The following is a 24081-nucleotide window of genomic DNA, read 5'->3' on the forward strand; positions in this document are numbered from 1 at the left end:
ACTCTAGTAAAGCGTACTACTATCCCTGTCGAGGACAGTTGCTTTTTTTTTTTTTTAGATCCAATGGATAAAAAATTAGAGGTTACCTTAAGAAAATATTTATTCAACAAGGTTTTATCATACAGCCCCTTGCATGCATTGCCCCTGTCACTGCTGCTGCGGCGTACTGGTTTGAGTCTCTGGAAGAGGCTTTACAGGTAGCGACTCCATTGGATGACATACTTGGCAAACTTAGAGCACTTAAGCTAGCCAATTCTTTTATTCTGATGCCATTGTTCATTTGACTAAACTAACGGCTAAGAATTCTTGTTTTGCTATACAGGCGCGCAGAGCGCTATGGCTTAGATCATGGTCAGCTGACGTGACTTCAAAATCTAAGCTACTTAACATTCCCTTCAAGGGGCAGACCCTATTCGGGCCTGGTTGAAGGAGATTATTGCTGATATCACTGGAGGAAAAGGTCATGCCCTTCCTCAGGACAGGTCCAAATCTAGGGCCAAACAGTCTAATTTTCGTGCCTTTCAAAACTTCAAGGCAGGTGCGGCATCAACTTCCTCTAATAATAAACAAGAAGGAACTTTTGCTCAATCCAAGACGGTCTGGAGACCAAACCTGACCTGGAAAAAAGGTAAGCAGGTAAAAAATCCTGCTGCTGCCTCTAAGACAGCATGAAGGAACGGCCCCCTATCCGGGAATGGATCTAGTAGGGGGCAGACTTTCACTCTTTGCCCAGGCGTGGGCAAGAGATGTTCAGGATCCCTGGGCGTTGGAAATTATATCCCAGGGATATCTTCTGGACTTCAAAGCTTCCCCCCCAAAAGGGAGATTTCACCTTTCACAATTATCTGCAAACCAGATAAAGAGAGAGGCATTCTTACACTGTGTACGAGACCTCCTAGTTATGGGAGTGATCCATCCAGTTCCAAAGGAGGAACATAGACAGGGTTTTTACTCAAATCTGTTTGTGGTTCCCAAAAAAGAGGGAACCTTCAGACCAATTTTGGATCTAAAGATCTTAAACAAATTCCTCAAAGTTCCGTCGTTCAAGATGGAAACTATTCGTACCATCCTACCACTGATCCAGGAGGGTCAATATATGACTACAGTGGATCTAAAGGAAGGATGCTTATCTTCACATTCCGATACACAAAGATCATCATCGATTTCTCAGGTTTGCCTTTCAAGACAGGCATTACCAGTTGTAGCTCTTCCCTTGGGATTAGCTACAGCCCCAAGAATCTTTACAAAGGTTCTAGGGTCGCTTATGGCGGTCCTAAGGCCGCGGGACATAGCAGTAGCCCCTTATTTAGACGACATCCTGATACAGGCGTCAAACTTCCAAATTGCCAAGTCTCATACGGACGTAGTACTGGCATTTCTGTGGTCGCATGGGTGGAAAGTGAACGAGGAAAAGAGTTCTCTATCCCCACTCACAAGAGTTTCCTTTCTAGGGACTCTGATAGATTCTGTAGAAATGAAAATTCACCTGACGGAGTCCAGGTTATCAAAGCTTCTAAATTCCTGCCGGGTTCTTCATTCCATTCCGCGCCCTTCGGTGGTTCAGTGTATGGAAGTAATCGGCTTAATGGTAGCGGCAATGGACATAGTGCCGTTTGCACGCTTACATCTCAGACCGCTGCAACTATGCATGCTCAGTCAGTGGAACGGGGATTACACAGATTTGTCCACTCAACTGAATCTGGACCAAGAGACCAGGCATTCTCTTCTCTGGTGGCTATCTCGGGTCCATCTGTCCAAAGGTATGACCTTTCGCAGGCCAGATTGGACAATTATTACGACAGATGCCAGCCTTCTAGGTTGGGGTGCAGTCTGGAACTCCCTGAAGGCTCAGGGATCGTGGACTCAGGAGGAGTCTCTCCTTCCATTAAATATTCTGGAACTAAGAGCGATATTCAAGGCTCTTCAGGCTTGGCCTCAGTTAGCAACTCTGAGGTACATCAGATTTCAGTCGGACAACATCACGACTGTAGCTTACATCAACCATCAAGGGGGAACGAAAAGTTCCCTAGAGATGTTAGAAGTTTCAAAAATAATTCGCTGGGCAGAGATTCACTCTTGCCACCTATCAGCTATCCATATCCCAGGTGTAGAGCACTGGGAGGCGGATTTTCTAAGTCGTCATACTTTTCATCCGGGAGAGTGGGAACTCCATCCGGAGGTATTGCACAACTGATTCATCGTTGGGGCAAACCAGAACTGGATCTCATGGCGTCTCTCCAGAACGCCAAGCTTCCGTGTTACGGATCCAGGTCCAGGGATCCCAAGGCGACACTGATAGATGCTCTAGCAGCGCCCTGGTCTTTCAACCTGGCTTATGTGTTTCCACCGTTTCCTCTGCTCCCTTGATTGATTGCCAAGATCAAGCCGGAGAGAGCATCGGTGATTCTGATAGCACCTGCGTGGCCACGCAGGACCTGGTATGCAGATCTAGTGGACATGTCATCCTTTCCACCATGGTCTCTGCCTCTGAAACAGGACCTTCTACTTCAGGGTCCTTTCAACCATCCAAATCTAATTTCTCTGAGGCTGACTGCCTGGAGATTGAACGCTTGATTTTATCAAAGCGTGGCTTCTCCGAGTCAGTTATTGATACCTTAAGACAGGCACGAAAGCCTGTCACCAGGAAAATTTACCATAAGGTATGGCGTAGATATCTTTATTGGTGTGAATCCAAGGGTTACTCATGGAGTAAGGTCAGGATTGCTAGGATATTATCTTTTCTCCAAGAAGGTTTGGAAAAAGGATTGTCAGCTAGTTAAGCGTCTGGCAGATGTTCCAGACGTTCAGGCATTTTGTCAGGCTTTAGTTAGAATCAAGCCTGTGTTTAAACCTGTTGCTCCACCATGGAGCTTAAACTTGGTTCTTAAGGTTCTTCAAGGAGTTCCGTTTGAACCTCTTCATTCCATAGATATCAAGCTTTTATCTTGGAAAGTTCTTTTTTGGTAGCTATTTCCTCGGCTCGTAGAGTCTCTGAGCTATCTGCCTTACAATGTGATTCTCCTTATCTGATTTTTCATACGGATAAGGTAGTCCTGCGTACCAAACCTGGGTTCTTACCTAAGGTGGTATCTAACAAGAATATCAATCAAGAGATTGTTGTTCCATCCTTGTGTTACACAATCTGGACGTGGTCCGTGCTTTAAAGTTTTACTTACAAGCTACTAAAGATTTTCGTCAAACATCTGCTTTGTTTGTTGTCTACTCTGGACAGAGGAGAGGTCAAAAGGCTTCAGCAACCTCTTTTTCTTTTTGACTAAGAAGCTTAATCCGCTTAGCCTATGAGACTGCTGGACAGCAGCCTCCTGAAAGGATTACAGCTCATTCCACTAGAGCTGTGGCTTCCACTTGGGCCTTTAAAATGAGGCTTCTTTTGATCAGATTTGCAAGGCGATACTTGGTCTTCGCTTCATATTTTTTCAAAATTTTACAAATTTGATACTTTTGCTTCTTCGGAGGCTATATTTGGGAGAAAGGTTTTACGGGCAGTGGTTCCTTCCATTTAAGTTCCTGCCTTGTCCCTCCCTTCATCCGTGTACTTTAGCTTTGGTATTGGTATCCCACAAGTAATGGATGATCCGTGGACTGGATACACCTTACAAGAGAAAACACAATTAATGCTTACCTGATAAATTTATTTCTCTTGTGGTGTATCCAGTCCACGGCCCACCCTGTCTTTTTAAGGCAGGTAATTTTTAAATTTAAACTACAGTAACCACTGCACCCTATGGTTCCTCCTTTCTCGGCTTGTTTTCGGTCGAATGACTGGCTATGACAGTTAGGGGAGGAGCTATATTACAGCTCTGCTGTGGGTGTCCTCTTGCAACTTCCTGTTGGGAATGAGAATATCCCACAAGTAATGGATGATCCGTGGACTGGATACACCACAAGAGAAATAAATTTATCAGGTAAGCATAAATTGTGTTTTTCTCTCAGGCAGCAGATGGATGAAGACTTCTGCCTGGAGGCTGATGATCTTAGCATTTGTCACTAAGATCCAGAGCAGTTCCTACAGAATGGCTGAGGAGTACTTAGGAAACTTCAGTGTGAGGAACGTTTTTCATGCTATATAGCAGTGAGGTATGTTCAGTAATTTTTTTCTGGAGAGACTGTGTTATTTCAGAATTGGCTGACAGTATCCCCATGAGGGTAAGGGTAAGCAGTAATCCTAACAGAAGAGGGGTATTACTAAGCTTGCATATAGGGGCTAAGAAAAAATGGTTGACACTGAGTTTGAATGTTTGTGGGCAAACGTTTATTTCACTGGGAGTGCTGATAACGTTTTTTGGCATGAACGTTTTTATTGCTTTCATGAGAGGGTACACTTGGCTTCCTTTTGGGTTTAAGAACCCACATGGCTAGTTTGAGACCACTCTGGTGCGGTTCATTAGGGCTGAGAGACATCGAGTGAGATGGACGGGGCCTATTTTTGCACCTCAGTTGCGCAATTGTATTTGACAGGCAAGCAGCAAGCTCCAATTCTGGTGGGCCCTTGTGAGAGTATCGGGCCAAATCGAAGCTTTAACCCTGTTTTTCCAGATCCCTGAGGGCAGGTAGGAGCCACAGCAGGGCTGTGGCGAGGTGCAGGGGGTGTTTTTACCGGATTTAAAGGTTGTTTAATTATCCGGTTTTTACAGTAAGGGATAAGTGTTCCTTTCCTTGTGGGGCAAACTTAGCTGCATAAGTTAAATACTTTACAAAAAATTGAAACGATTGGATTATTTTAAAGCAGTTTTGCAAAACGTGTATGCTTTTTTTCTGTTAAAGGCGCAGTACCGTTTTATAAGAAGTTATTTTTTCACTAAATAAAGTTTTTTCAAGCCTGTTTGTGGTCATTACTAGCCTGTTTAACATGTCTGACATTGAGAAAAGCCAATGTTCAATGTATTTGGAAGTCATTGTGGAACCCCCACTTAAAATGTGTCCCTCATGCACTGAAAGGGCAATAAATTGCAAAGAACATATTTTAGCTGATAAAAGTATGTCGCAGGATGATTCTCAGTCAGAAGAGAATCAGGTTATGCCATCTAATTCTCCCCAAGTGTAACAACCATTAACGCCCGCACAAGCGACGCCAAATACTTCTAGTGCGTCTAATTCTTTCACCCTGCAAGATATGGCCGCAGTTATGAATACTACCCTCACAGAGGTTTTATCTAAGCTGCCTGGGTTGCAGGGGAAGCACAGTAGGTCCGGTGTGAGAGTAAATGCTGAGCCCTCTGACGCTTTAATAACCATCTCCGATGTACCCTCACAATGTTCTGAGTTGGGGGTGAGGGAATTGCTGTCTGAGGGAGAGCTTTCTGATTCAGGAAAGATGTTCCCTCAAACAGACTCAGATATGACGGCTTTTAAATTTAAGCTAGAACACCTCCGCTTGTTGCTCAGGGAGGTTTTAGCGACTCTGGATGATTGTGACCCTATTGTAATTCCACCAGAGAAATTGTGTAAAATGGATAGATATCTAGAGGTTCCTGCTTACACTAATGTTTTTCCGGTCCCTAAGAGGATTTCGGACATTGTTGTTAAGGAGTGGGATAGACCAGGTATTCCGTTTTCTCCCCCTCCTACTTTTAAGAAAATGTTTCCCATATCAGACACCATTCGGGATTCGTGGCAGACGGTCCCTAAGGTGGAGGGAGCTATTTCTACCTTGGCTAAGCGTACAACTATACCTATTGAGGACAGTTGTGCTTTCAAAGATCCTATGGATAATAAATTAGAGGGTCTTCTAAAGAAAATATTTATTCATCAGTGTTTTCTTCTGCAACCTATAGCGTGCATTGTTCCTGTAACTACTTCAGCTGCATTTTGGTTCAAGGCTCTAGATGAGGCTCTTAAGGTTGAGACCCCATTAGATGATATTCTGGATAGAATTAGGGCTCTCAAGCTAGCTAATTCTTTCATTACAGATGCCGCTTTTCAACTGGCTAAATTAGCGGCAAAGAATTCAGGTTTTGCCATTTTAGCGCGTAGAGTGTTATGGCTTAAGTCCTGGTCTGCTGATGTGTCATCAAAATCTAAGCTTTTAGCCATTCCTTTCAAGGGTAAGACCCTATTCGGGCCTGAACTGAAAGAGATAATTTCAGACATTACTGGAGGAAAAGGCCATGCCCTTCCTCAGGATAAGACAAATAAGATGCAAAGCAGGAGGGGAATGTTGCTCAATCTAAGTCAGTCTGGAGACCTAACCAGACTTGGAACAAAGGTAAACTGGCCAAGAAGCCCACTGCTGCCACCAAGACAGCATGAAGGGGCAGCCCCCAATCCTGGACCGGATCTAGTAGGGGGCAGACTTTCTCTCTTTGCTCAGGCTTGGGCAAGAGACGTTCAGGACTCCTGGGCTTTAGGAATCGTGACCCTGGGGTATCTTCTAGACTTCAAAGATTCTCCTCCAAGGGGGAGATTCCATCTTTCTCGATTGTCTGTAAACCAGACAAAAAGAGAGGCGTTCTTACGCTGTGTAGAAGACCTATATACCATGGGAGTAATCTGCCCAGTTCCAAAAGCAGAACAGGGGCAGGGGTTTTACTCCAATCTGTTTGTGGTTCCCAAAAAAGAGGGAACCTTCAGACCAATCTTAGATCTCAAGATCCTAAACAAATTCCTCAGAGTCCCATCCTTCAAGATGGAGACCATTCAGACTATTTTACCAATGATCCAGGAGGGTCAATATATGACCACTGTGGATTTAAAGGATGCGTATCTTCACATTCCTTTCCACAAAGATCATCACCAGTTCCTCAGGTTCGCTTTCCTGGACAAGCATTACCAGTTTGTGGCTCTTCCTTTCGGGTTGGCCACAGCTCCCAGAATTTTCACAAAAGTGCTAGGGGTCCCTTCTGGCGGTTCTAAGGCCGTGGGGCATAGCAGTGGCACCTTATCTGGACGATATCTTAATTCAGGCGTCAACTTAACAACTAGCCAAATCTCAGACGGACATCGTGTTGGCTTTTCTAAGATCTCACGGGTGGAAGGTGAACGTAAAAAAGAGTTCACTTATACCCCTCACAAGAGTTCCATTCCTGGGAACTCTGATAGATTCGGTAGACATGAAAAATTTTCTGACGGAGGTCAGGAAATCAAAGATTTTAACCACATGCCGAGCTCTTCATTCCATTACTCGGCCATCAGTGGCTCAGTGTATGGAGGTAATCGGACTAATGGTAGCAACAATGGACATAGTTCCGTTCGCTCGCTTGCATCTCAGACCACTGCAACTATGCATGCTCAAACAGTGGAATGGGGATTATGCAAATTTATCTCCTCAGATAAATCTGGATCAAGAGACCAGAGACTTTCTTCTTTGGTGGTTGTCACAGGATCATCTGTCCCAGGGAATGTTTTTCCGCAGTCCAGCATGGGTCATAGTGCCGATGTACGCCAGCCTATTGGGCTGGGGTGCAGTCTGGAATTCCCTTAAAGCACAGGGTGTGTGGACTCAGGAGGAGGCTCTCCTCCCGATAAATATTCTAGAACTGAGAGCGATATTCAACGCGTTTCAGGCATGGCCTCAGCTGGCTTCGGCCAGATTCATAAGATTCCAGTCGGACAATATAACGACTGTAGCATATATCAATCATCAGGGGGGAACAAAGAGTTCTCTAGCGATGATAGAGGTTTCCAAAATAATTCAATGGGCAGAGACTCACTCTTGCCATCTATCAGCAATCTATATCCCAGGAGTGGAGAACTGGGAAGCGGATTTTCTAAGTCGTCAGACTTTTCATCCCGGGGGAGTGGGAACTCCATCCGGAGGTGTTTGCACAATTGATTCATCAATGGGGCACACCAGAATTGGATCTGATGGCATCTCGTCAGAATGCCAAACTTCCTTGTTACGGGTCCAGATCAAGGGATCCTCAAGCAGTACTGATAGATGCTCTAGCAGTACATTGGTCGTTCAACCTGGCTTATGTTTCCACCATTTCCTCTCCTTCCTCGTCTGATTGCCAGAATCAAACAGGAGAGAACTTCTGTGATTTTGATAGCACCTGCATGGCCGCGCAGGACTTGGTATGCAGACCTGGTGGACATGTCGTCTCTTCCACCATGGACGCTGCCGCTCAGACAGGACTTTCTCATTCAAGGTCCGTTCCAGCATCCAAATCTAGTTTCTCTGCGGCTGACTGCCAGGAGATTGAACGCTTGATTTTATCCAAGCGGGGATTCTCTGAGTCGGTCATAGATACCTTGATTCAGGCTCGAAAGCCTGTCACTAGGAAAATTTGTCATAAGATATGGCGTAAATATCTTTATTGGTGTGAATCCAAAGGCTACTCATGGAGTAAGATCAGGATTCCTAGGATTTTGTCCTTTCTCCAAGAAGGATTGGAGAAGGGGTTAACAGCTAGTTCCCTATCAATTTTACTGCACAAGCGTCTGGCAGATGTTCCAGAAGTTCAGTCGTTTTGTTAGGCTTTAGTTAGAATCAAGCCTGTGTTTAAACCTGTTGCTCCGCCATGGAGTTTGAATTTAGTTCTTAAAGTTCTTCAAGGGGTTCCGTTTGAACCTATGCATTCCATAGATATTAAGCTTCTATCTTGGAAATTTCTGTTTTTAGTTGCTATCTCTTCAGCTCGAAGAGTTTCTGAACTATTTGCATTGCAATGCGACTTGCCTTATCTTGTTTTTCATTCTGATAAGGTGGTTTTGCGTACCAAACCTGGATTCCTTCCTAAGGTTGTTACTAATAAGAATATTAATCAGGAAATTGTTGTTCCTTCCCTGTGTCCTAATCCTTCCTCTAAGAAGAGCGTCTGTTGCACAACTTGGACGTGGTTCGTGCTTTGAAGTTTTACTTGCAAGCGACCATAGATTTCCATCAAACATCTTCTCTGTTTGTTGTCTATTCTGGAAAACGTAGAGGTCAAAAAGCTACGGCTACCTCTCTTTCTTTTTTGGCTGAAAAGCATCATCCGTTTGGCATACGAGACTGCTAGACAGCAGCCTCCTGAAAGAATTACAGCTCACTCTACTAGAGCGGTGGCTTCCACATGGGCTTTTAAAAATGATGCTTCTGTTGAACAGATTTGTAAGGCTGCAACTTGGTCTTACCTTTTCCAAGTTTTACAAATTTGATACTTTTGCTTCTTCGAAGGATTTTTTTGTTAGAAAAGTTCTTCAAGCAGTGGTGCCTTCTGTTTAGCCATCTGTCTTGTCCCTCCCATTCATCCGTGTCCTGTACCTTTGGTATTGTATCCCACAAGTAATGGATGAATCCGTGGACTCGTCGTATGTTATAGAAGAAAAGTAAATTAATGCTTACCTAATAAATTAATTTCTTCTATGATACGACAAGTCCACGGCCCGCCCTGTCAATTTAAGACAGATTATATTTTTTTGATTTAAAACTTCAGTCACCTCTGCACCTTTTAGTTTCTCCTTTTTCTTCCTGTACCTTCGGTCGAATGACTGGTGGAGTTAAGGTAGGAGCTATATAGACAGCTCTGCTGTGGTGCTCTTTGCCACTTCCTGTTAGCAGGAGGATAATATCCCACAAGTAAAGGATGAATTCGTGGACTCGTCGTATCATAGAATAAATTAATTTATCAGGTAAGCATAAATTTAGTTTTATTGTATTCTCTGTAAAGTGCGTGAAATATGTGCAGTGCAAAGACATATAATAATAATAATAATAGGCATTTTTTAATTAAAACGCTGAAATGTCTAATCACATGTTAAAATAGTCTATGTTGAACAGACTTTTGGTGGGTGAGCTGTAGCATTATTCTTGAACAACATGGCTGACATTTGCACTAAATCTCATTTGTGAAATCAGTACTGTTTGTGGTGGACATGATTATCAAACAGTTGTATTCATTTAACATGGTTATTTCTCTTGTTAAGTGTATCCAGTCCACGGATCATCCATTACTTATGGGATATTAACTCCTCCCCAACAGGAAGTGCAAGAGGATTCACCCAGCAGAGCTGCTATATAGCTCCTCCCCTAACTGCCATTACCAGTCATTCTCTTGCACCCAACGAATAGATAGGATGTGTGAGAGGACTGTGGTGATTATACTTAGTTTCATACCTTCAATCAAAAGTTTGTTATTTTATAATAGCACCGGAGTGTGTTATTCCTTCTCTGGTAGAATTTGAAGAAGAATCTACCTGAGTTTTTCTATGATTTTTAGCCGGAGTAGTTAAGATCATATTGCTGTTTCTCGGCCATCTGAGGAGAGGTAAACTTCAGATCAGGGGACAGCGGGCAGATTAATCTGCAAAGAGGTATGTAGCAGCTTATTATTTTCTGACAATGGAATTGATGAGAAAATTCTGCCATACCGATATAATGTAAACTCAGCCTTAAATGCAGTAGCAGCAACTGGTATCAGGCTGTCATGTATGTATATTTTACACTTCAGTATTCTGGGGAATGGCACTTCACTGGAATTATACTGTATGCATAAAACTTTAGCCTAATTTGCAGGGACTAGCAACAGGCTTTTTAATAACACTCAATTTATTAATGTTAAACGTTTTTTGCTGGCATGTAAAATCGTTTAATTTTCTGAGGTACTGGGTGAAAAAATGTTTTGGGCACTATTTTTTTCCACTTGGCAGTCGTTTTATTTAATTTATGACAGTTTACTGATCTCTCTCACTGTTATGTGTGAGGGGGAGGGACCTTTTTTGGTGCTTTTGCTACGCATCAAAAAAATTCAGTCAGAAGTTTATTGTCTTCCCTGCATGATCCGGTTCATCTCTACAGAACTCAGGGGTCTTCAAAACTTGTTTTGAGGGAGGTAATCACTCACAGCAGAGCTGTGAGATTGTAGTTGACTGTGATAAAAAAAAAAAAAAACGTTTATTTCTGTTTTTTTTTTTTTTTTTTTTTTCTGCTATCAGGGTTAGTTATCCTTTGCTAATGGGAGCAATCCTTTGCTAAAATTGTGTTTTTTTACAAAGATTTGATGCTATAACTTTTCAGTTTATTAATTTTCAACTGTCATAACTTTTTCTGTGCTTCTTATAGGCACAGTACGTTTTCATATTATAGTAAATTACTTGAAAAGTATTTCCAAGTTGCTAGTTTATTTGCTAGTGTGTTAAACATGTCTGATTCAGAGGAAGATATCTGTGCTATATGTGCTAAAGCCAAAGTGGAGCCCAATAGAAATTTATGTACTAACTGTATTGATGCTACTTTAAATAAAAGTCAATCTGTACAAATTGAACATATTTCACCAAACAACGAGGGGAGAGTTATGCCGACTAACTCGCCTCACGTGTCAGTACCTGCATCTCCCGCTCGGGAGGTGCGTGATATTGTAGCGCCGAGTACATCTGGGCGGCCATTACAAATCACATTACAGGATATGGCTACTGTTATGACTGAAGTTTTGGCTAAATTACCAGAACTAAGAGGTAAGCGTGATCACTCTGGGGTGAGAACAGAGTGCGCTGATAATATTAGGGCCATGTCAGACACTGCGTCACAATTTGCAGAACATGAGGACGGAGAGCTTCATTCTGCGGGTGACGGTTCTGATCCAAACAAACTGGATTCAGATATTTCAAATTTTAAATTTAAGCTGGAAAACCTCCGTGTATTACTAGGGGAGGTGTTAGCGGCTCTGAATGATTGTAACACAGTTGCAATACCAGAGAAAATGTGTAGGTTGGATAAATATTTTGCGTAGTACCGGCGAGTACTGACGTTTTTCCTATACCTAAGAGACTTACTGAAATTGTTACTAAGGAGTGGGATAGACCCGGTGTGCCGTTCTCACCCCCTCCGATATTTAGAAAGATGTTTCCAATAGACGCCACCACACGGGACTTATGGCAAACGGTCCCTAAGGTGGAGGGAGCAGTTTCTACTTTAGCTAAGCGTACCACTATCCCGGTGGAGGATAGCTGTGCCTTTTCAGATCCAATGGATAAAAAGTTAGAGGGTTACCTTAAGAAAATGTTTGTTCAACAAGGTTTTATATTGCAACCTCTTGCATGCATTGCGCCTGTCACGGCTGCAGCAGCATTTTTGGTTTGAGTCTCTGGAAGAGACACTTGAATCAGCTCCATTAGATGAGATTACACACAAGCTTAAAGCCCTTAAGTTAGCTAACTCATTTATTTCAGATGCCCGTAGTACATTTAACTAAACTTACGGCTAAGAATTCCGGATTCGCCATTCAGGCACGCAGAGCACTGTGGCTAAAATCCTGGTCAGCTGACTTTACTTCTAAATCTAAATTGCTTAATATACCTTTCAAAGGGCAGACCTTATTCGGGCCCGGGTTGAAAGAAATTATCGCTGACATTACAGGAGGTAAAGGCCATGCCCTGCCTCAAGACAGAGCCAAACCTAAGGCTAGACAGTCTAATTTTCGTTTCTTTCGTAATTTCAAAGCAGGAGCAGCATCAACTTCCTCTGCACCAAAACAGGAAGGAGCTGTTGCTCGCTACAGACAAGGCTGGAGACCTAACCAGTCCTGGAACAGAGGGCAAGCAGGCCAGGAAACCTGCTGCTGCCCCTAAGACAGCATGAATCGAGGGCCCCCGATCCGGGAACGGATCTAGTGGGGGGCAGACTTTCTCTCTTCGCCCAGCTTGGGCAAGAGATGTCCAGGATCCCTGGGCGTTAGAGATCATATCTCAGGGATACCTTCTAGACTTCAAATTCTCTCCCCCAAGAGGGGAGATTTCATCTGTCAAGGTTGTCAACAAACCAAATAAAGAAAGAGGCGTTTCTACGCTGCGTACAAGATCTTTTATTAATGGGAGTGATCCATCCGGTTCCGCGGTCGGAACCAGGACAAGGGTTTTACTCAAATCTGTTTGTGGTTCCCAAAAAAAGAGGGAACTTTCAGGCCAATCTTGGATTTAAAGATCCTAAACAAATTCCTAAGAGTTCCATCGTTCAAAATGGAAACTATTCGGACAATTTTACCCATGATCCAAAAGGGTTAGTACATGACCACAGTGGATTTAAAGGATGCTTACCTTCACATACCGATTCACAAAGATCATTACCGGTATCTAAGGTTTGCCTTTCTAGACAGGCATTACCAGTTGGTAGCTCTTCCATTCGGATTGGCTACGGCTCCGAGAATCTTCACAAAGGTTCTGTGTGCTCTTCTGGCGGTACTAAGACCGCGAGGAATTGCGGTAGCTCCGTACCTAGACGACATTCTGATACAAGCTTCAAGCTTTCAAACTGCCAAGTCTCATACAGAGTTAGTACTGGCATTTCTAAGGTCGCATGGATGGAAGGTGAACGAAAAGAAGAGTTCTCTCTTTCCACTCACAAGAGTTCCCTTCTTGGGGACTCTTATAGATTCTGTAGAAATGAAGATTTACCTGACAGAAGACAGGTTAACAAAGCTTCAAAATGCATGCCGTGTCCTTCATTCCATTCAACACCCGTCAGTAGCTCAATGCATGGAGGTGATCGGCTTAATGGTAGCAGCAATGGACATAGTACCCTTTGCACGTCTACATCTCAGACCGCTGCAATTGTGCATGCTAAGTCAGTGGAATGGGGATTACTCAGACTTGTCCCCTACTCTGAATCTGGATCAAGAGACCAGAAATTCTCTTCTATGGTGGCTTTTTCGGCCACATCTGTCCAGGGGGATGCCATTCAGCAGGCCGGACTGGACAATTGTAACAACAGACGCCAGCCTACTAGGTTGGGGCGCTGTCTGGAATTCTCTGAAGGCTCAGGGACAATGGAATCAGGAGGAGAGTCTCCTACCAATAAACATTCTGGAATTGAGAGCAGTTCTCAATGCCCTTCTGGCTTGGCCCCAGTTAACAACTCGGGGGTTCATCAGGTTTCAGTCGGACAACATCACGACTGTAGCTTACATCAACCATCAGGGAGGGACAAGAAGCTCCCTAGCAATGATGGAAGTATCAGAGATAATTCGCTGGGCAGAGTCTCACTCTTGCCACCTGTCAGCAATCCACATCCCGGGAGTGGAGAACTGGAGGCGGATTTCTTAAGTCGTCAGACTTTTCATCCGGGGGAGTGGGAACTTCATCCGGAGGTCTTTGCCCAAATACTTCGACGTTGGGGCAAACCAGAGATAGATCTCATGGCGTCTCGACAGAACGCCAAGCTTCCTCGTTACCGGGTCCAGATCCAGGGATCCGGGAGCGGTTCTGATAGATGCTTTGACAGCACCTTGGACCTTCGGGATGGCTTATGTGTTTCCACCCTTCCCGATGCTTCCTCGATTGATTGCCAGAATCAAACAGGAGAGAGCATCAGTGATTCTAATAACGCCTGTATGGCCACGCAGGACTTGGTATGCAGATCTAGTGGACATGTCATCCTGTCCACCTTGGTCGCTACCTCTGAAACAGGACCTTCTGATCCAGGGTCCCTTCAAACATCAAAATCTAATTTCTCTGAAGCTGACTGCTTGGAAATTGAACGCTTGATTTTATCAAAACGTGGTTTTTCTGAGTCAGTTATTGATACCTTAATACAGGCTAGGAAGCCTGTTACCAGAAAGATTTACCATAAGATATGGCGCAAATACTTATATTGGTGCGAATCCAAGAGTTACTCATGGAGTAAGGTTAGGATTCAGAGGATATTGTCTTTTCTACAAGAAGGTTTAGAAAAGGGTTTTATCCGCTAGTTCCTTAAAGGGACAGATTTCAGCTCTGTCCATTCTTTTACACAAACGTCTGTCAGAAGTTCCGGACGTTCAAGCTTTTTGTCAGGCTTTAGCTAGGATCAAGCCTGTGTTTAAAACTGTTGCTCCACCATGGAGTTTGAACTTAGTTCTTAATGTTTTACAGGGGGTTCCGTTTGAACCCCTTCATTCCATTGATATCAAGTTGTTATCTTGGAAAGTTCTGTTTTTAATGGCGATTTCCTCGGCTCGAAGAGTCTCTGAGTTATCTGCCTTACATTGTGATTCTCCTTATCTGATTTTTCATTCAGACAAGGTAGTTCTGCGTACTAAACCTGGGTTCCTACCTAAGGTGGTCACTAACAGGAATATCAATCAAGAGATTGTGGTTACATCTTTGTGTCCTAATCCTTCTTCGAAAAAGGAACGTCTGCTACACAATCTAGATGTAGTCCGTGCCCTGAAATTTTTATCTACAGACAACTAAGGATTTTCGACAAACGTCTTCCCTGTTTGTCGTTTATTCTGGTCAGAGGAGAGGTCAAAAAGCTTCGGCTACCTCTCTCTCCTTTTGGCTTCGTAGCATAATACGGTTAGCCTATGAGACTGCTGGACAGCAGCCTCCTGAAAGAATTACAGCACATTCTACTAGAGCTGTGGCTTCCACTTGGGCCTTTAAGAATGAGGCTTCTGTTGAACAGATTTGCAAGGCTGCAACTTGGTCTTCTCTTCATACTTTTTCCAAATTTTACAAATTTGACACTTTTGCTTCTTCGGAGGCTGTTTTTGGGAGAAAGGTTCTTCAGGCAGTGGTTCCTTCCGTATAAAGAGCCTGCCTGTCCCTCCCGTCATCCGTGTACTTTAGCTTTGGTATTGGTATCCCATAAGTAATGGATGATCCGTGGACTGGATACACTTAACAAGAGAAAACATAATTTATGCTTACCTGATAAATTTATTTCTCTTGTAGTGTATCCAGTCCACGGCCCGCCCCTGTCACTTTAAGGCAGGTAATTTTTTCCATTAAACTACAGTCACCACTGTACCCTATGGTTTTCCTTTCTCTGCATGTTTTCGGTCGAATGACTGGTAATGGCAGTTAGGGGAGGAGCTATATAGCAGCTCTGCTGGGTGAATCCTCTTGCACTTCCTGTTGGGGAGGAGTTAATATCCCATAAGTAATGGATGATCCGTGGACTGGATACACTACAAGAGAAATAAATTTATCAGGTAAGCATAAATTATGTTTTTTGCAACCCAGAACTGAATGATATAGTTTAGATTATTTGACTCTTATGAAATTGTGGAACATAATTTTTAAATAGTTATATGTTTACTTTGCGGGACATAAAATTATGTAAAAACTGTGAAATAAAATAAAATTAATGTTTTGTTCATTTTTTTCACAGGGATTGCTCATACAAATAATCCTGTGGCTCAAAACAAAATTGTGGAGGAGGAGGCGCTTCCAGCTCTCATGCTACTTCTGAAAACTCATAGCTCCCTTAAAATAAAGGTGAGAAAAACATTAAGAATTTGAAATGTGGTGTCTATGTATGGTAAAGGGAGATTAAACACTAAATAGATTCCATGCACCTCCCTCTAATCATGGGTGCCGCCATGTTGGAATTTAGGTATCACTGCAGGAATCTGAAGGGAAATTACTGCACATGTTCAAACACATCAGCACTGAAATGCAATAAAAGGTAAACTTCAACATGTCAGCACCCAGGAGTAGCAAGAGGTGGGGAACAACCTCAATACTATGCTTGTAAAATGAATTTAGGGTGATATTACAAGTGGAGAGCTGGAAGTAACTTTTTCTTTCCTAATATATGGTGAGTAATTACTGTTGGGAATATCACTCCTGGCAAAGAGCACCACAGTTAATCTGCGAAGTATCACTTCCCTACCCACAACCCCCAGTTTAGAGAGCCAGAGTTGGCTACTCTGTTCTTTCTTTTTTCAAAGGTCTCAGTGAGGAACTGTGTCTTCTCATACCTTGTAACTTTCTACATGCCGGACAGCGGAGCAGGTAAGTGTTTTTTCTTCCAGTTGGGGAGACCGTGCACTTAACAAATTAAAAGACACTGTTTTTTTATTGGGACATAGATAATCATGCTGTATGGGTTACACTGGGGCATGAAGCAGGCACTGTAGCATGTGTGAGACTAACATTTAAACTCTTTTAAAGCAAAAGGGTAAAATGTTTTTATTAGGCTCTATTTTCTGACACATATTTACTTGATAAAACAATTCAAGTTTAAACTAAAAGTAAGGCTGAATTTTCTATTTTAGCAGCTTATTCATTTCTCCTTTGCTTTAAAATAAAATGATGCAACATTTTAAACTGTCCGGTTTTAAAAAAACGGTTATTTCTGGTACTCAGTGTACCAGGAAGCTATTTTTAGTGCCTCTCTGTGTCGCAACAGTAATTTGAGCTCAGCAGTTGCGGTCACAGGACCGGCTTTACTTCATAACGTTTCTGAGGAAAAAGTTGTTTTTCTCCATTTCTGGGTGATCAGGTCTTAATTGGTAGCAGTAAGGCACCTCAGTAATTGAGGTGTGGGGTTGCCTGAGGGGTAAGTTTATTTGATGTTTATTAAATGTTTTTTCTTAACTTTTCTCACATAATTTTAGCTTTGGATCGATCCTAATTTGGGATAAAATTTTAAGTGTATTTTTTCCTCAGCTTATTTTATTTAAATATTAAAATCTTTGAAACTTATGTGTACAAGTTTATTTACTGTTTCACAATATGTCTGATATGGAACATTATGTTTAGATGCACAAATTGCAGCTCCTATGCAATTTTGTTCTTCATGTGTCAAGAAAACCTTGCAAAATAAAGGTAGAATTTTTGAGCTTAATGTCTCTCAGGATGATGCTGTTAAAATAATACCTCAGCTTTCTCCTGCTACATCCCAATCCTCAATGGTGTCACACACAGTGCCCTGTGGTTCCTCTATAACTCCTAGTGGAGTGTATTTAAAAGCAGAAATTGCTGCCCAGGTATCTTTAGCGGTATCTGCGGCATTAGCTGCCATTCCCAGATTACAGGGAAAACACAAGAGGAAATCTAGAAATTCAGAAAGTAAGGTGCCTGTCCTCAGTTCTGCTTCCCAAGTTGCCCTTTCTCATAAGTCTGATGAGGAAGATACATCGGGACTTTCTGAGGGTGAAATCTCGGATTCGGACAGTATAATTCCTTCTTCTGAGACAGAGGTGGTATCCTTCAGATTTAAGCTTGAACACCTTTGTGTATTGTTAAAGGAGCTTTTAGCTACTTTAGATGACTCTGATACCCCTGTCATTGTCACTCCTAAGAAATCTAGTAAACTCAATAGTTTCTTTGATGAACCTTCCACTTCGGAGGTTTTTCCTGTGCCGGACCGTGCTAGGGAGATTCTCCCATTTTTAAGAAAATGTTTCCTGTCGAGGACTCCATTAGACCCTTGGTATACTGTACCCAAAGTTGAAGGGGCCATTTCCACTCTGGCTAAGAGAACCGCTATTCCTATTAAGGATTGTTGCTCTTTTAAGGATTCGATGGACAAGAAGCTGGAGGCTTATTTGAAAAAGATTTATGTTCATCAAGGTCTCCAATGGCAACCTGCTGTTTGTATTACTAGTGTGGCATCTTATTGGTTTGACGCCTTGTCTGATTCTCTTAGTAGACTTCCTTGGATGAAATTCATGATAGTATTAAAGCTCTTAAATTGGCCAATTCCTTTATTTGCAGATGCCATTTTACAGGTTGTTAGACTAGGAGCTAAAACTTCTAGTTTCGCTGTCCTAGCCCGCAGGGCGTTATGGTTCAAATTCTGGTCTGCGTACGTTTCCTCTAAAGTCAAGCTTCTGGCGATTCCTTACATGGGCAAAATCTTGTTTGGACCCGGTTTGGCAGAAATTATCTCTGATATTATGGGTGGAAAAGGGTCTTTTCTACCTCAAGATATGAAGAATAGGCCTAAAGGACGTCAGAGTAATTTTCGTTCCTTTCGTAACTTCAGAGGAAAGCCTTCCCCTTCTTCTTCCAAGCAGGAACAATCCAAGTCTTTTTGGAAACCCAATCAGTCTTGGAACAAGGGGAAACAATCAAAGAAACCCGCAGATAATTCCAAATCAGCATGAAGGGTTTGCCCCCAATCTAGGATCGGATCAGGTGGGGGGCAGACTTTCTCAGTTTTCTCAAGCCTGGATACGAGATGTCCCAGATCCCTGGGCTGTGAACGTAGTATCCTTTTCTTCCCAGAGGCAGATTCCTTCTCTCAAGTTTATCTACAGACCAGATAAAGAGGGAGGCGTTCTTGAAATGTATACAACATCTTTCCTCCCTGGAAGTGATAGTTCCAGTGCAGAAACAGGGTCTCGAGTTCTACTCCAACCTATTTGTGGTTCCCAAAAAAGAGAGAAATTTCTGTCCCATTCTAGACTTGAAGTGTCTAAACAAGTTTCTCAAAGTTCCATCCATCAAGATGGAGACTATACGCTCCATTCTTTCTTTAGTACAAGAGGGTCAGTTCATGACAACCATAGACCTAAAGGATGCATATCTTTATGTTCCTATTCACAGGGACCATCATAGATTTCTGAGATTTGCCTTTCTGGACAAACATTTCCAGTTCATGGCTCTTCCATTTGGTCTAGCCACAGCTCCTACAAATTTTTCAAAGGTTTTGGGGGCTCTTTTGGCAGTGATGCGTTCTCATGGAATTGCTGTGGCACCCTACCTGGATGACATATTGGTTCAGGCGCCATCTTCTCTGAGAATAGAGTTAGATCAGTCGTCAAGGGATTCTCTCTCGTGGTGGATTTCTCAGGCATATCTGTCTCAGGGCACATGCTTTCGGAGACCTTCCTGGGTGATCGTGACAACGGACGCCCGCCTGCTGGGCTGGGGAGCAATCTGAAACTCGTTAAAAGCTCAGGGCCTTTGGGGGGCGTGTCCGAGCAGCGTACCAGATAGGACGCATTCACTGAGTGCTCTGAAAGATACCTCACTAATCCGCCGATTAAAGAGCATCTAACAGTCAAATCAAGTTAATAATTTAGCACATAATAGTCACAGAAGTAATAGTGGCTATATCACAAATCTTGATTCCTGTTTTAATTACATCAGGGCTACAGTTCGACAGACCAAGACCTAAGGCGGCGGCCTACTAATAGGTAACGACCCCCCGGCTCCACCGGGTAAACAGTGCTGGCGGCAACTGCCTGCCTTACTGACTTTCTGAATATACAGCAAGGCTTCTGCATCCATAAAGGAGAAAAATTCACAGTCATAGTACTAGCGACTACGCTTCCAGTTGACACCTAAAATGGCGGACATGGCGGGAGAGTACTTCATACAACACCCTGATCTTTGCCTAGAAAGGTTTGAATACCTAATGCAAAAGCTGATGGCCAAAGCTCCCTATGACTACCTGATACAAAGGATGTTTCCAAATTCGACTAAACCAACAGAAGTGGTGCACTCCGAGGGCACTACACCCGGGCTCCATTCAAAGAACCATCAGATACGGAGCGGTCCGCAAACAGCACAGAGACCCACCATGACACACCGCACAAAGAAAGCAAGCGGCCCTCAGCTTAAAAGATATGCCAAACAGATTACCCTTCAGAGAGGACTTTCATCTGGAGAATCGGCCCCACGGTTTGCGGAAGGCAAGATGCTGAAGCCCACGGCGGGGAAGAAACTGGATTCAGCTCAGAAGGAGCCGTATCAACGAGGAAAGGAGAACTTTCTGACTTGCAGTGCACTGGCGGCTCAATGGAGGATGGTGGGGCGATCCTCTACATTTATTCCATCATACAAGCCACATTGTCGTCTATGCTCCACCATGACAGATGAGACTTATCCCTATGTGCTCAATGATGGTTGTATATCTAGATTAGGGATAGGGTAGCATGCAGATACCCTCTCTGGATGGAACGCACCCTTTAAAATCAACTTTTTACACCCACTGGGCAAATGTGCTATAGTTAACTCAAAGCTGGACTCCCATGCATTTGCGTGGCATGAACTATTCTTAAAGCCATACTCTTAAGGTATCTTAGCATTAAGAGCATTGTCTACTAGGCTGACTTATAAGTATTATAGATTGGCTACATTTCAAGAGGCTTGTGCAATTGTCTATTTTATTTGTTATTTTATTATATTTCTATCTCTGTACACGCACAACGCTCCTAAGGATTGGGCATGAACTGTCTCAGTAATGTAGTTAATTCACGTAACGTTAATTTCCTCACTTAGTTTATTTACCTTGTTGCACTAATGTATGTAATTTATGTAGTTCTCTATGTCATTATAACTGCGCTATAGTCAAAATAAGCATGCCGGGCTATCGGTTGGTGCGGTACTCTTAAACCATATGTTCTGGAGCCAGTAGGGCCAGTCATTATGCAGCCCAAGTTACCAACAGTGCAGACTTTATCACTGCTGTAAAACTCATGGGACGTGTGCGCCCAGCAGTGTGTGGGACCGTCTCTCGTGGCTTGGGGCCGGGGCTGCGGGGGGAGAGACTCCATGTTACATGATTGTGCACATGCCCATAGTCTCTAAGCCTAATAGTTCACACTTTGACCGCCCGCTGACTAACCTGTACACTATCCCCATCCTAAGCCTAGTAATCCCATCACAAGCTGATTCATGATATATTCGTGCTCCATATAACTCATTATCCACTCTGTTACACATTAGCACTACGCTATATTCATAATTTAACATCCACAGCAAATGTTGTTTTGTCTCTCCCTCTTGTATGAAAATTTGTTGGTGCAAGAAGCCGTTATAATATTATGTTTATGTTTTTGTTTTGTTTTTTAAATCATATTACCCCTACTCTCACTGTTTGTTTATATGAAAATAAGGACCCAAGAGTGGCCCAAATCATCTGTATAGGGGAGAAAAGGAGGATTGTAGTCAAAGAAATGTATGTTTTCCTTAATTTCTATGCATTGACTTTATTACTGTTTCTATGTCAATAACATGTATGTCACTTACTACTCCTCAATAAAAATTAATTAAAAAAAAAAAAAAAAGCTCAGGGCCTTTGGACTCAGGAGAAGTCTGCTCTTTCCATCAACATCTTGGAGTTGAGGGCAATTTACAATGCTCTAGTGGTTTGGCCTCAGTTGTCCTCAGCCCAGTTTATCAGGTTCCAGTCAGACAATATAACCTCTCTGGCTTACATCAATCACCAGGGAGGAACTCGGAGTTCCTTAGCCATGAAGGAGGTTACTCGGATTCTTCAGTGGTCAGAGACCCACAATTGCTGTCTATCTGCCATCCACATGAGTGGGAACTCCATCCAGAGGTGTTTTCCAGCTTAGTCCTCAAATGGAGGGTGCCGGAGTTAGATCTATTGGCGTCCTGTTAGAACGCCAAGCTTCCAAGGTACGGTTCAAGGTCAAGAGATCCGCAGGCCATTCTGATGCTCTGGCGGTTCCTTGGGTTTTCAGATTGGCATACCTATTTCTTCTGTTTGCTCTCCTTCCACAAGTCATTGCTTGTATCAAACAGGAGAGGGTGTTGGTGATTCTAATAACCCCTGCGTGGCCTCGCAGGATCTGGTTTGCAGACCTAGTGGAGATGTCATCTCTCCCACCTTGAAGACTACCTCTGAGGAAGGACCTCCTGATTTAGGGTCGCTTCCTTCATCCAAATCTTGTTTCTCTGAAGCTGACTGCTTGGAGATTGAATGCTTAATTCTGTCTAAGCGTGGTTTTTCTGAGTCGGTCATTGAGACCATGATTTAGTTTCGTAAGCCTGTTACTAGAAAGATTTACCATAAGATATGGCGTAAATATCTTTATTGGTGTGAATCCAAGGGCTACTCTTGGAGTAGAATTAGAATTCCTAGGCCTAGATTTAGAGTTCGGCGGTAAAAGGGCTGTTAACGCTCCGCGGGCTTTTTTCTGGCCGCACCATAAATTTAACTCTGGTATCGAGAGTTAAAACAAATGCTGCGTTAGGCTCCAAAAAAGGAGCGTAGGGCATTTTTACCACAAATGCAACTCTCGATACCAGAGTTGCTTACGGACGCGGCCAGCCTCAAAAACGTGCTCGTGCACGATTCTCCCATAGGAAACAATGGGACTGTTTGAGCTGAAAAAAAACCTAACACCTGCAAAAAAGCAGCGTTCAGCTCCTAACGCAGCCCCATTGTTTCCTATGGGGAAACACTTCCTACGTCTGCACCTAACACCCTAACATGAACCCCAAGTCTAAACACCCCTAACCTTACACTTATTAACCCCTAATCTTCCGCCCCCGCTATCGCTGACCCCTGCATTACAGTTTTAACCCCTAATCTTCCGCTCCGTAAACCGCCGCAACCTACGTTATCCCTATGTACCCCTAATCTGCTGCCCTAACATCGCCGACCCCTATGTTATATTTATTAACCCCTAATCTGCCCCCCACAACGTCGCCGACACCTGCCTACACTTATTAACCCCTAATCTGCCGAGCGGACCTGAGCGCTACTATAATAAAGTTATTAACCCCTAATCCGTCTCACTAACCCTATCATAAATAGTATTAACCCCTAATCTGCCCTCCCTAACATCGCCGACACCTACCTTCAATTATTAACCCCTAATCTTCCGATCGGAGCTCACCGCTATTCTAATAAATGTACTAACCCCTAAAGCTAAGTCTAACCCTAACACTAACACCCCCCTAACTTAAATATAATTTTAATCTAACGAAATAAATTAACTCTTATTAAATAAATTAATCCTATTTAAAGCTAAATACTTACCTGTAAAATAAATCCTAATATAGCTACAATATAAATTATAATTATATTATAGCTATTTTAGGATTAATATTTATTTTACAGGCAACTTGGTATTTATTTTAACTAGGTACAATAGCTATTAAATAGTTAAGAACTATTTAATAGTTACCTAGTTAAAATAATAACAAAATTACCTGTAAAATAAATCCTAACCTAAGATATCATTAAACCTAACACTACCCTATCAATAAAATAATTAAATAAACTACCTACAATTACCTACAATTAACCTAACACTACACTATCAATAAATTAAATAAACACAATTGCTACAAATAAATACAATTAAATAAACTAGCTAAAGTACAAAAAATAAAAAAGAACTAAGTTACAGAAAATAAAAAAATATTTACAAACATAAGAAAAATATTACAACAATTTTAAACTAATTACACCTACTCTAAGCCCCCTAATAAAATAACAAAGCCCCCCAAAATAATAAATTCCCTACCCTATTCTAAATTTAAAAAGTTACAAGCTCTTTTACCTTACCAGCCCTGAACAGGGCCCTTTGCGGGGCATGCCCCAAGAAGTTCAGCTCTTTTGCCTGTAAAAGAAAACATACAATACCCCCCCCCCAACATTACAACCCACCACCCACATACCCCTAATCTAACCCAAACCCCCCTTAAATAAACCTAACACTAAGCCCCTGA

The 24081-nt window shown here is 42.7% G+C and overlaps 1 protein-coding gene across 1 annotated transcript in view; it reads left to right on the forward strand.

Annotated features, from left to right (window-relative positions):
- The window catches only part of ANKAR (ankyrin and armadillo repeat containing), a 510409-nt gene that overhangs the window by 207334 nt on the left and 278994 nt on the right, over positions 1-24081 (forward strand). The window contains exon 15 of the mRNA XM_053698605.1: positions 16028-16134. Within this exon, the coding sequence (XP_053554580.1) occupies positions 16028-16134 (107 nt within the window). The remainder of the gene's footprint in view (positions 1-16027; positions 16135-24081) is intronic.

The sequence above is a fragment of the Bombina bombina genome, chromosome 1 (genome assembly GCF_027579735.1).
Source record: "Bombina bombina isolate aBomBom1 chromosome 1, aBomBom1.pri, whole genome shotgun sequence".
Taxonomy (NCBI): domain Eukaryota; kingdom Metazoa; phylum Chordata; class Amphibia; order Anura; family Bombinatoridae; genus Bombina; species Bombina bombina.